At 39.7% G+C, this 13,282-nt stretch overlaps 1 protein-coding gene across 4 annotated transcripts in view; it reads right to left on the bottom strand.

The window, feature by feature from the left end:
- Positions 1-1,024: 1,024 nt before the first annotated feature.
- LOC126355834 (caspase-8) overlaps positions 1,025-13,282 on the bottom strand; it is a 116,544-nt gene continuing 104,286 nt past the window's right edge. For all 4 annotated transcript variants that reach the window (XM_050006304.1, XM_050006297.1, XM_050006287.1 and 1 more), the window contains exons 9-11: positions 11,391-11,531; positions 9,548-9,666; positions 1,025-4,156 (exon numbers count right to left, since the gene is read on the bottom strand). In XM_050006304.1, coding sequence (XP_049862261.1) covers positions 3,845-4,156; positions 9,548-9,666; positions 11,391-11,531 — 572 coding nt within the window. In that variant the 3' untranslated portion in view covers positions 1,025-3,844. The remainder of the gene's footprint in view (positions 4,157-9,547; positions 9,667-11,390; positions 11,532-13,282) is intronic.

The raw sequence follows: 13,282 nt of genomic DNA, 5'->3' as shown, positions 1-13,282 counted from the left end.
TCTGGTGATTGTTGTGCAGTATAGTTGGTAGTGTGTTCGTACATAGTCGTCCAGCACTGTCACTATTGTGATAATTCAAAGCATCTTGGTTGGTCTGTGGTGGTCCAGGCAGAATAGGATGCATCTGGGTTGTTTTGGGGGAGGAGACGAGACAGCGAGGTCATCGGTCTCATCGGATTAGGTAAGGACAGAGAAGGAAGTCGGCCGTGCACTTTCAAAGGAACCATACCGGCATTTGCCTGGAGCGATTTACGGAAATCACAGAAAACCTAAATCAGGATGGCTGGGTGCAGGATTGAACCATCGTCCTCTATTTACTGTGGCTCAAGCATCCCACCAACCACTGGATGAAGCTCGCACCTTTTGCGAGTGCTAGGCAAGTTTATATTCTACAATAACACAAAAACACCTCTATTCTGGGATGTCTATCTTGTTTAAGTTGTGTGAGTCTAGTGGCATGAGGAGGTAGCCTTAGTGTTCGGTTTCACTCTTACGTATTTAGTTCACCTTGCAAACAGTGGCTCATTAATTCTCTTTTGTCTCTGCAACCTGTGCTAGTAGTCTCCACCCTCCCCCTTCCCTGCCCCCCCCCCCCCCACCCCTTTCCCCTACCTACTGCCTCAAAACAAATCAAATATAAATAAAATAAAGTATTACCGGCAACAGTCTAATGTGTCAGTTAATGATAAAGAAAAGCATTTTCAGTACATGAATAATCTTGTTTAAAGACATTTTTGTGTTGGCAGTTTCTGCAGCATTTTCGCTTGAATGGCAATTTTCTAGCACAATAGTAAAAGATGACTGTAAAAGGATTAAAATAATAATGCAACAGATCTAGAATTTGAGAAAGTGTTTTGCCACTAGTCGTGAAAAAATACTTTGTGCTCATGTATTATTTTAAATAATTTAAATAATTGACTGTATTCCACAATTATGTTAGAAATCTCCATACTTTGATACACCAGCAATTTGCTGCTGACAATCATTGGCAAGTTTAAATATAACTAAAAAGCAAATGTAAAAATGCTTTTATAAACAGTCATTAAATTGTTTTACTGATTACACTGTATAGAATACAATTTTTAAAAATCATTCCTGTGCATATTTCAAAATACTATTATGAAAAAACTGTTCACAAATATAAAATCACTAAACACAGAACACGGAAAACTTTGAAATGATATGTATAATATTCCGAAATTTCACATCAAGTAGTGCCCAATGAACAACATTAATACATGTGTAATGCAAAAACATATTAATATACTTGAGAATATGAGTTTCTCAGGTATTTCTTACTCTAAACTTCACAGTTTAAGCACAAAGGTATATATGTAAAGGAACAATCTAGAAACAACATTACATATACACAAGAAAATTATTTTTCCACACAATATACCTTATTGGAGTGAGAATGATTGGTGTTAACAACATGAGGAACTTTAGCAAGCTTATGGAGACGTAGTTATGGGCATTATTCCCTTGTGGCAAACAGATGATATAATACAGAAAGTGGTTAATATTGGTATGAAGTAAGGTGTGCCAACCACTCTACGACACACAAAAAAAGCCACCACATATTTCACAAAGAAAAAAATGCAACGAACACATACTGGAAAAAAATATTCATCAAACTTCACAAGCTTTTCATAGGCTGCTATCCTTACACCAAAAGAGCCTCACCTTAACTCTTTTTGTAATCATGGTGACAGTATCTATTGTAGTGTGCTGATCCCAGCCAAGTGAACTTTTTCGGCCATGGCAATAAGGAGGCAAGTAGCCCTCGACATTACGTCATTGCAATAGACAGTGGGGTCGAAGAGGAACAGGATACAAAACTCGGCAGCGAGATGCTCCAAAACAGACAGTCTAGGAGTGAAGAAAGTAGGCAGTAAGCGGTCAAGGGAATCAGGAGACGAGACAGAGTTCTGACATGAGGTGTTGCAGGGAGAGCCAGGGCTTGTTGCGGAGTTAGCACTCAGAGCTGATGATCAGATAGGCAGCAGCTGTGAGACTCTTAAACTAGTTGTGTGGGTTGCAATCTAAGAGTAGACAGAACAGCGGTTGTCTTGCACCGTCTCTGCATCAGACTTGGCTGCTCATTGGAAAGGTCTCACCCAGAGCAGTTAGGAAGTCATTCTGTATATGTTGAATAAACTTCAGATAGTAAAACAATTCTGGAGAATACTTCAGTTATCTCCCAGCCTTCTTCCACTTTCACACCAGGGATTGTAACTTCTTAGCTAGGTCAAAGTCTCCCTCTCAGTAACGCCAAGCAGCTAATCTGTGGTTACAAACTGTATCACGCAATCTCAAGTGAAACCTGTGCTTAGGATGTGACAGCATGCATTCTATGTGATGTTGTTTACTAGAAATGACATCAGAATATAAAATGTTCCAACGTTTCGGCCACTACCTTTATATATAGTGGGACATACAATCAAAAATACATCATCAGCTAAACCTTTAAAATTTAGCTTCTTCATTGAAAACAAAGAATATTATCGTTTAACATTCTGAATACAACAACCTACATTTAACAAAATACTGTTTTCCATGTGATCACAAAGTATCCCAGAGGCCCTGTGTACACAAATACCAATTAGTGTTAGTATTCATGATCAACAGATCCAAAAGTGTTTTTAAGTATGTTCTTACTAACCACTTAGTCATATTTGTGGCTAGCAAGGTTTTTGCCAGGAGAAAAAGTGTAGAATGTGGTATGGAATTTATTTCACATATTCTACCACCAGTTTCAAAATTATGGTTAGCTACAAATTTAGCTGCTCACTTGCAACTTACTTGTTTGTAACAAAATAAAATCACCGCATAACTGAGCTGGTATTCAGACTTATCTCTGTTTGGGATAGAAATCTGTAATAGCTATAAAACAGAAAATGTTTAAGCACTATATTCCAATAAAGATAAAAATATAAAATCATTAATCACTGACACAATGAATCAAAATCGAATTGACAAAGAACTACAGTAAGCTGGAAATCTGGAAATGAACTGATTTATCCACAATGTGATCAACAGAGCAGTCCAATCAAAAAGAAGTCTGTTTGTATAATGGGATACGAACAAACCTCCTACCATGAAGGTACAAGAAAGGTTTGATGATCAGATGATCAGATCAAGTCACAATTACCATGTGTCACACTGATTTGAAGAATCAAAGCCAGAAGTAACTGCAGAGAGTGAGTGAGAGTGTGTGTGTGTGTGTGTGTGTGTGTGTGTGTGTGTAAGTAAATGTAGTCTCTAGAGCTTTCACAACAATATTTGGATTCTTAATCATTTCAGTTAGCATGTAATAACAGCAATGTTGCTGGATTGTATTTAATCACATTTGTCTAAAAACAGGTATCTGGCAACTTACTTGTTTATAACAAAATGAAATCACTGCATAATTGAGCTGTCACAAATGGGAAAAATAGTAATTTTTGCCAATAGCTTAAGATGAGGGAGATAAAAACCTTTTATGAATCAGATTAAATACACTGTACTTTATCATGGCTCCATTTGCTCAGCAGCAGTTCCTTCTGATTTCTGATGTTTGTAGTACGTATCAAGAACTTTCCAAATAACTTTTTTCACAAGCATCTACATACATTACAAAAATAGAACTACAGCACCTTCACAAACAAATGTTTATGGTGACAACATTATTTCAAGTACAGTAGAGAAAGTGTACAAAGATAAAAAAAAATAATTTCCATCTCAAAATGTAATTCTTCACAGCCATAAAATTAAGGTAACAACTGTTTCCCAATGACCGTATCAGCACCTCTTAGCAGTTTTTGGCCAGATACGACTGTGTCCTAACAACGTCAGAAGTACTTTTTCAATGAAACATTTGCTGTCGCCTCTTTGCCAAATAAAAGTTGGCAAATTCATCAATTAGCTTGTAATACATAATTCTTTCTACTACTTTGCGTGCAGTTTCAGCATAAGACTTAGGTAGACGAGGAAATATTAAATCGCGACGTAAGGTAGAATTGAATGTTGGCATCATGGCTTTTCTTTCACCATCCATATTAGCATGGCGGTCACTCACCCTACCAATAACACGAGTGAATATTTTCGTAAGATCCCTTTGGGTTCCTTCACTCATCATTTCATTCCAGAGTGATTTGACGAACCATGAACCGTGAACCTGAAAATATAATATGAATAAACAACAAAATGAAACAACAATAATGCATGATAACATTTCCAATGACAAGTTCTGATTAACACATAATAAACAGAATCCACAGATAATATCAAGCATCACAGTACACAATTTTGTTAACCTTAGAGAAGAATCTAATTACAGACTCTAAAATAGAAATTTCTAAAGCCATGGCACCAGTAGAAAATTATACAGGGAGATAGAGGGAGGGGCGCCTCTAAAATTGCCACTTTGTTTTGTATAAATGAGTTGGGTCAGTTTCAAGATTTATCATGCCACATGGACTACATTTTTATTAGTGACAAAAAAAATTAATACATTGGAAATTTGTTATATTAATTGATTGTTATCCACGATGTACGAGAATTCTGTAACTAATAAAAACCTCTGTACACCAGATTAAGGGAGTGGGGGTCTAGTAGCCAGAAGGATTTTTCTGATTCTCGTCTCAGGTTTCTCAATATTTTCTAGTGCCTATGTTCAGTCGACAATCAATATATCTGCTGCATACAAGGTGTCTGGTTCTGGCCTGATGGCACTGTTGTGATTTCTCACTTTAACAACATGTGACAGGCATTATGTTTCCAGTCTCTTAGTACGCTCTAATAATATCCCGATTTCTCTGTTCATGAACTACTTTCTCTATCCCATGTGTCCATATCATTTAGTCAGTAACTGAACTTAAAGACTCTTGATCTCAACATTTTTTCATAACCATTTTCATGTGTATTTTTGGTTTCATATGTATTCTCTTATGGAGATTTGTAGACCTACCTTTGCAACTTCCGCTTTCAGAACCTCTATTTGCTTTACTGTAGTTTCTGTATTATCTGTGAGTATGGCAAATTCATCAGCCTGGCAATTAATATCTAGTCCTTCAGTTCTCCACCTCAGCCTGATTGGTTTAATAAAGACCCCGTGTCTTCAATTCTTTTTGCAGTTCTCTGACAACTTCACCTAATAGTAAGTTGAACAAGAGCAGTAAAATACTATTGCCCTGTCTCACTACTGTTCTAAACTTTAAGGACTCTGATAACTATTCCATGAATTCTATTTTTAATTTGGTGTTTGTTAGTGACTGACTGATAATGTTCACTGTCTTCTCATCAATACAGCTCTCTTGCAGTTCTTGGATCAGTGACGGTGTACCTATAGTGTCGTGTGCATTCCTGAAATGTGAAAATATGCATGTGATCTCTCTGCTCTAGTCTTTACACTTTGAACAGGATCTTCCTCGTCTGAAGCGTGCTTAGTATTCTCCGATCTTTTTTTCCAGTTGAAATGTGTCCTATTTGACAGGCAGTAAAGATAGCCCTCTGAAATTGGTATCATCAGTCCTACCCTTTTTCTTACGTAGAAGATGTATAACTGCGTACATCCTGTCTGCAGGTATTACCATGTCTTACAATATCAGTTATGCCTCTGATGGTATTAGAGCCAGCTTCCTTTAGGCATTCAGCAACAATGCCACCTTCTCCTACCATTCTATCATTTTTCAGTTTCATGATTTGTCTCTTTATCAATTCATTGGTGCTTTTGATTTATTTCTCTTGATCTCTTGACTCCTTGGGATCTATCTGCTGATTGAGAACAATTCGGTAATTCATATAAATACTGCACCAGTATGTTGCAGTTCTTTTCGTCATTCAGTGTGTCCGTACTATTTTTCTGAAACACAAGATTTTGTGGTTGGATCTGCACATCTGAGCGACAAGGAATTTGATGAGAAGCTGTAAATCCATCAGCTGGGGGGTCTCTGAAACAGGGAAGTGGCACTAAAATGGGCAGGCAAACTATCATAATGGTTCGCAAAAAACTGGTGTGTAAGGAGAACCTGACTAGACAAAAAAGCATTTCCTCACAAGGGGGAGGGAGGGGGGGGGGGGGGTTGCTGAAGGAGGGCAGTTAAGGCAGCAGACATAGGAAGATAGAGACTGGAAAGAGTGACTGCAGAGTCCAAGTGGACGAGGACAGCAGCTGTTCCCTCTTTGGGACAAAGGGTGATGCATGTACTAACAACATCCAGAAGGACCAACATGCAAGCACCTCTGGAAGCCATCAAACAGTACACCCAATTCAGACAGAAAGCACGGAACCCAAAAGGATCAGTGAGTAAACATCAATACAATGTAGAATGACACAAGCTACAGAGTAAAAGGAAACAAAGAATTGCCACTCTGGAAGGTGACTGTAGTATCTGTTACAGTTCCACTGAATGAAGATGGCACAGGGATCCAAATGGGAGGCAAACGGTCCGAGGACAGACACACTGCTGGGTCACCAACCATCACCAACAAGGGTGGGGTGATATCCATAAACAATAGATCATATTTAGGTTGCAACATTCTGGAGGCACTGGAGGGAACTTGTCCCAGAACTTACATTTCTCCTTCTTTTCTTTTGTATGTCAAGTAGTGCAGGGCCCGAACAGAGATCAGGTGACCTTGGTGTGCACAGATTTTGAGTCCCGTGGCCAACGTGTGCAGCAGGTCTCCATTCTGGACAATGAAGGGAGAGAAAGTATCCCGAGAGGGGGACCCATCATTGGGAGATGCCTCCCCAGAGGGGAGGAAGTGGGAACAACAGGAGAGGGGAAAAGGCGAGTGCAAAAGGGGGAAAAAGGCAAGTGCAAAAGGAGAGGGAGGGGGCAAGACTGAGATGAGGAGGGAGGAGGGGTAACAGAGGCAAAGTTAGATGTCATAGCCACAGGGTGAGTATGGTCATATTTCTGACAAGCCTCAGTGTAGTATAAATAATCAAGGGACTGATCCTCCTGCCTCTTCTTTTCCTTCTCATTCACTTGACAATCTGGCAATCATGGAGAGTGATGGTTGCAACAATAAATGCACAAGAGCAGTGAAACACAGGAACTCTCCCCAATGTAGTGTGTGTCCACATTCAACACACAAATGGTCCACAGTACAGCAGGAAGACATGCACAAAACTTGAACACCAAAAGCACCTCTTAGGTGACATGATGTAAGGCTTCACAGCACACCAATAAATGACAATCTTGACCTACTCCAGAACAACCCCCTCAAATGAGAATAAAGGCACCAGTATCTACATGATTGTCCATACAGCCTATCTGAACACAATGAACAAAATGAATGCCCCACCATTTCAGACTGGCTCGGAGTTCCTCAGCAGTTTGAAGGATTAATTCCCTATTAAAAATGACTTGCAGAACCATATTCAAAGACTGGTGAGGAGTAACATACACCACAATGTTACCAAGATGGTCACAGGCATACAGATCCACAGACTGGACAGCAGAGGAAGTTCTGATTGACAACTAATGTGCCTGCATCAGAGGCCATCGCTGGGAGTTCCAATGCTCCAGAATGACAGGTCGCCACTCCTAGGCATACATGGGGAGGAAGCAGCTCAGGTATCAAGCTGTAAAGGTGCTCAACCGATAAGATTACGTAACAATCCTTCATACAGACTGGCTACCATGCTGGCCGTATAGTGTTAAAAGACAATGATGTCTAGGAAAAGATGGAATAGGTAGTAAGGCCACATGCAGAAGACTAAATAAGGTGTTCTTCCTCAACTTTCTCACACTATGGAGATGAAATTTGAATGAAGAGGTTGAAACCCAAATGGAAAGAAAAAAAGAAATTAGGAAGGGGGGGGGGGGGTTGCACAATCTTCTTAATGGATAACAGAATACACGAGGATAGCCGGGTTGACGTAAACAAGGACACCAAAAGAGGAGGAGGAGGAGGAGGAGGAGGAGGAGGAGGAGGAGGACAGAGAGAGACAGCCGCAGGGAAGAGGATGCAGCCTGGGATATAAGAAAGGGTTGCAATAGTTTGGTGGACCATGTGCACCACACATGAAATCATAAGAGGGCCTAGAGAGTCTCATGAGGGGGGAGGTCCTGGTATTGATTCTGGTGAGATAATGATCTGAGCTTGTGTCTGCCACTCTTCTGACCTCTACATCCCTGAGTCCTCTGTGGTTCTTGTGTATAATTAGTACACTTTCAAATTTGGATTCTCCTCAGGATTTGGGCAGTGATCTCCACATCTTGGTTTTCTAAATCTCTTTCTTAAAGGGAGTTGACATTATCCTGATACTGTACAAGTAACATAGCACAACCTGTCTGACCATTCTCATTAGTGAATCTATATCCTGATTATTGACCTACTGTTCCTATGCATCTCTTCTCTGCTGAAGAAGAGGGACACTTCCCTGGTCAGGAAGGGGGAGCAGCAACCAGAGGGGAAGGAGAGAGGAAAAGGCAAGGGCAAAAGGAGAGGGGGGGCAAGACTGGAATGAGGAGGGAGGAGGGGGTAACAGAGGAAAAGTTAGAATGTCATAGCCACAGGGTGAGTACAGTCATATTTCTGACAAGTCTCAGTTACAACCTAACAGAATTTTAATATCTTTAGAATTTTTTTTCATGGTTTTCTCTAGTTTGTCCCAGCACTTACTGACTACTACTTTGTCCCTCTTGTTATCTTTGTTTCCTGGTGCAAGTGCATCAGTTATCATTTAAGACTTATTAGCAAATTTAAGCCTCATTGTCATCAGTCTGTCTATTGCTTTCACTTCTATTACCAACTAGAGGATCCCCTTGTTGATCGAAAAGGCCATTCCCAGGAATGCAGCTCCTTCACCTGCTTTCTTGTCCGCTTTGTTCTTGAGCAGACTGTAGCTACCGAAGCCCAGAGTGTTGTCATCTGTTATTCAGGTCTCCGATTTGCAGTATCAGGACCTTTTGATTGTTCACCGTCTTTTATAATTCACGCAGTTTCCCTGCTCTAAATTAGAGCATGGTCGCTGAGTGTCCCTTTGGTTGAAAGCTTTCCAGAGGAATTTTTTTGTGTGGATTTCACAGAATGTTGAAGGACAATCAATTCAGATAAGACATTATGGTGACAGAAACATCATTTAAAATTAGTGAGACATGGACGCTTCAATACTACTGTCACATTTTTGTTCAATAATGCTTAGCCACACTGCATGGCAAATGAAACTTGTTGCGTCCATTAAAATGAACATTTTTGAAAATCCACATTGCAACCCAGACTCGGCCCCCAGTGACTTCCAAGTGGTCTGAATTCCAATAGTCAATTTGATGGGAAACTTCAAAATACTGTTTTAAATTGGCTGCAGCCTCTGGTGTCAGAACTGTGCGCAAGATGAATTTGTCAACTTGTTACGAGTTACAATACATGCTTGAAGGCGAATAATGAGGATGTAGAGAAATAATACAAAGGTAGTGTTTTAATATTCTTCTAACAGGTTTACTTCTATTATTCCAGCACTTTATTTATAGAGTAATGGAGGCTGCTTTCAGATAATGATGATGATAATAATAATACTAATAATAATAATAATAGTGATGAACAGTTCTGATACCTTATCCCGGAAAGCAGCATATCCTGGAACAGTTGACCAAAATGTTACCATATCACCAACTTCTGGTGCAGTCCTTACAAATGCAGGTCCATCTGTCACAATGTCTTCATAGGGAACAGCTACAGAAAACAAAAAGAGGTCACAATAAATATCGGACACTGAGTTTTCTCATTAAGTCCAACAGAATGTGAATAGTTACAAACTACTGTTATAATTTATTCATTCACAAGACAGACCAAAGTAATCACAGAATATTGTCAAGCCTATACCACACATCACTAATCCCCCTTTTCAGTGGTAACCAATGCACATTTGATACCATTTATAGCTTCAAACAATTTATGTAGCTACATCTACATCCATACTCCACAAGCCACCTGGCAGTGTGTGGTGGAGGGTACCTCGAGTACCTCTATCGGTTCTCCCTTCTATTCCAGTCTCGTATTGTTCTGGAAAGAAAGATTGTCGGTATTCCTGTGTGTGGGCTCTAATCTCTCTCATTTTATCCTCATGGTCTCTTCGCGAGATATACGTAGGAGGGACCAATATACTGCTTGACTCTTCGGTGAAGGTATGTTCTCGAAACCTTAACAAAAGCCCATACCGAGTTACTGAGCGTCTCTCCTGCAGAGTCTTCCACTGGAGTTTATCTATCATCTCCGTAACGCTTTCGCGATTACTAAATGATCCTGTAACGAAGCGTGCTGCTCGCCGTTGGATCTTCTCTATCTCTTCTATCAACCCTATCTGGTATGGATCCCACACCAGTGAGCAGTATTCAAGCAGTGGACAAACAAGTGTGCTGTAGCCTACTTACTTTGTTTTCGGACTGCATTTCCTTAGGATTCTTCCAATGAATCTCAGTCTGGCATCTGCTTTACTGTCGATTAACTTTATATGTTCATTCCATTTTAAATCACTCCTAATGCCTACTCCCAGATAATTTATGGAATTAACTGCTTCCAGTTGCTGACCTGCTGTATTGTAGCTAAATGATAAAGCATCTTTCTTTCTGTGTATTCGCAGCACATTACACTTGTCTACATTGAGATTCAATTGCCATTCCCTGCACCATGCATCAATTTGTTGCAGATCCAGTACAATTTTCCATTGTTACAACTTCTCTATATATTACAGCATCATCTGCAAAAAGCTTCAGTGAACTTCCAATGTTATCCACAAGGTCATTTATATATATTGTGAATAGCAATGGTCCTACGACACTCCCCTGCAGCACACCTGAAATCACTCTTACTTCGTAAAATGTCTCTTCACTGAGAATGACATGCTGCGTTCTATTATCTAGGAACCCTTCAATCCAATCACATAATTCGTCTGACAGTCCATATGCTCTTACTTTGTTCATTAAACGACTGTGGGGATATGTATTTTTGCAATACGTTCATACTTCGAAACATGAACTCTTTCTAACTAACCATTAGATCACTCTTAGGTTAATGTAACTAATTTTTGTTAACTTGTCAAGAAAGTGCACCAGGAATTAGAGAAGAATGCAATATACGTCACACACACACACACACACACACACACACACACACACACAAACTGTTTATGCATGATATTTACTATACCAAGATTGCCACGCGGGGTAGCTGTGCGGTCCAAGGCATCTTGTCACAGTTTGCGCAGCTCCCCCTCGAGCGTGTGTGTGTGTGTGTGTGTGGTGTGTGTGTGTGTGTGTGTGTGTGTGTGTTTGTTATTGTTAGCGTTAAGTTAGTTTAAGTAGTGCAATAGCCTAGGGACTGATGACCTCAGCAGTTTGGTCCCAGTCCTTACCACAAATTTCCAAAATACCAAGACTGACTTAAAATTTCTCACTCACCTTGTTGGCGAGTGGTACCCTGGCAGGCTTGGATGATTAAAATCTTGGGTTTTCCAAACAATGGCTTACACTGTGAGCCATGTAGCATACTTTCTATTTTATCAACATATACTGGTAAGCTATTGCTACCATAAACAACATCTGAAATGAAAAATGAGAGAGAATAAATTTCATTTTGTCAATGGAATGAAATACACAAGAATGCTGAGTACTACAATCTAATGTCACTGCATTTTTTTAGCGCTACTTATGTAACCATCAAGAGGGAGAACGGAAAGGGGAGAGGACTATGCATAAAACCTGATATGCAGTATACATGATAGTCACCTGGTCCATACTGCCCACTAGTGGGCATTTCATGGTGGGTGGTAGGTAGGGTTTTTCAACATATTTTCATTTGCTTTTTATACAATTTTGGCATAACATAATTGGTAAGTAATTATCATCATCATCATCATCATCATCATCATAAACTTGCTGTAACTCTACTTTCCAATTCTTAAAATTAATTTACTTCCCTATTTAATAAATCACCATTACTGCATAACCATTGGGCTGTTTGAAAATTTTACTACTTACAAAGATACAAAAGTGGGCAGTAGCTAAAAAAGGTTTTCTACGCCTGTACTATATCTACATATGACAATACAAAGCATGTGAATCATGAGTGGGAACCTAATCAAAAATTTCAAATGTTTTGAATCTTTGTATGAAATCAGTGCTTGCAAGCAGGTGTGATGGATGAAGAAAGAAAGGGGAAGAAAAGATAGTGAGGTACTCTAGAGCTTCTCTCAACTGTTCTTGAGAAATCTCAATGAGTCACAAAGTTCCTGAAGCAAAAGAGAATTGTTGTCTTCAGTCCTGAGACTGGTTTGATGCAGCTCTCCATGCTACACTATCCTGCGCAAGTTTCTTCATCTCCCAGTACCTACTACAACCTACATCCTTCTGAATCTGCTTAGTGTATTCTTCTCTTCGTCTCCCTCTACGATTTTTACCCTCCACACTGCCCTCCAATGCTAAATTAGTTATCCCTTGATGCCTCAGAACATGTCCTACCAACCGATCCATTCTTCTAGTCAAGTTGTGCCACAAACCCCTTTTCTCCCCAATTCTATTCAATACCTCCTCATTAGTTATGTGATCTACCTATCTAATCTTCAGCATTCTCCTGTAGCACCACATTTCTAAAGCCTCTATTCTCTTCCTGTCCAAACTAATTATCGTCCACGTTTCACTTCCATACATGGCTACACTCCATACGAATACTTTCAGAAACAACTCCCTGACACTTAAGTCTATACTCAATGTTAACAAATTTCTCTTCTTCAGAAACACTTTCCTTGCCATTGCCAGCCTACATTTTATATCTTCTCTACTTCGACCGTCATCACTTATTTTGCTCCCCAAATAGCGAAACTCCTTTACTACTTTAAGTTTCTCATTTCCTAATCTAATTCCCGCAGCATCACCAGAGTTAAGTCGACTACATTCCATTATCCTCGTTTTGCTTTTGTTGATGTTCATCTCATATCCTCCTTTCAAGACACTGTCCATTCCGTTCAACTGCTCTTCCAAGTCCTTTGCTGTCTCTGACAGAATTACAATGTCATCGGCAAATCTCAAAGTTTTTATTTCTTCTCCATGGATTTTAATACCTACTCCAGATTTTTCTTTTGTTTCCTTCACTGCTTGCTCAATATACAGATTGAATAACATCGGGGAGAGGCTACAACCCTGTCTCACTCCCTTCCCAACCACTCCTTCCCTTTCATACCCCTTGACTCTTATAACTGCCATCTGCTTTCTGAACAAATTGTAAATAGCCTTTCGCTCCCTGTATTTTACCCCTGCCACCTTCAGAATTTGAAAGAGAGTATTCCAGTCAACAT

This window comes from Schistocerca gregaria, chromosome 1, assembly GCF_023897955.1.
Source record: "Schistocerca gregaria isolate iqSchGreg1 chromosome 1, iqSchGreg1.2, whole genome shotgun sequence".
Taxonomy (NCBI): Eukaryota; Metazoa; Arthropoda; class Insecta; order Orthoptera; family Acrididae; genus Schistocerca; species Schistocerca gregaria.
The sequence above is the reverse complement of the archived record's forward strand: the minus strand, read 5'-3'. Positions and strand labels throughout refer to the sequence as shown.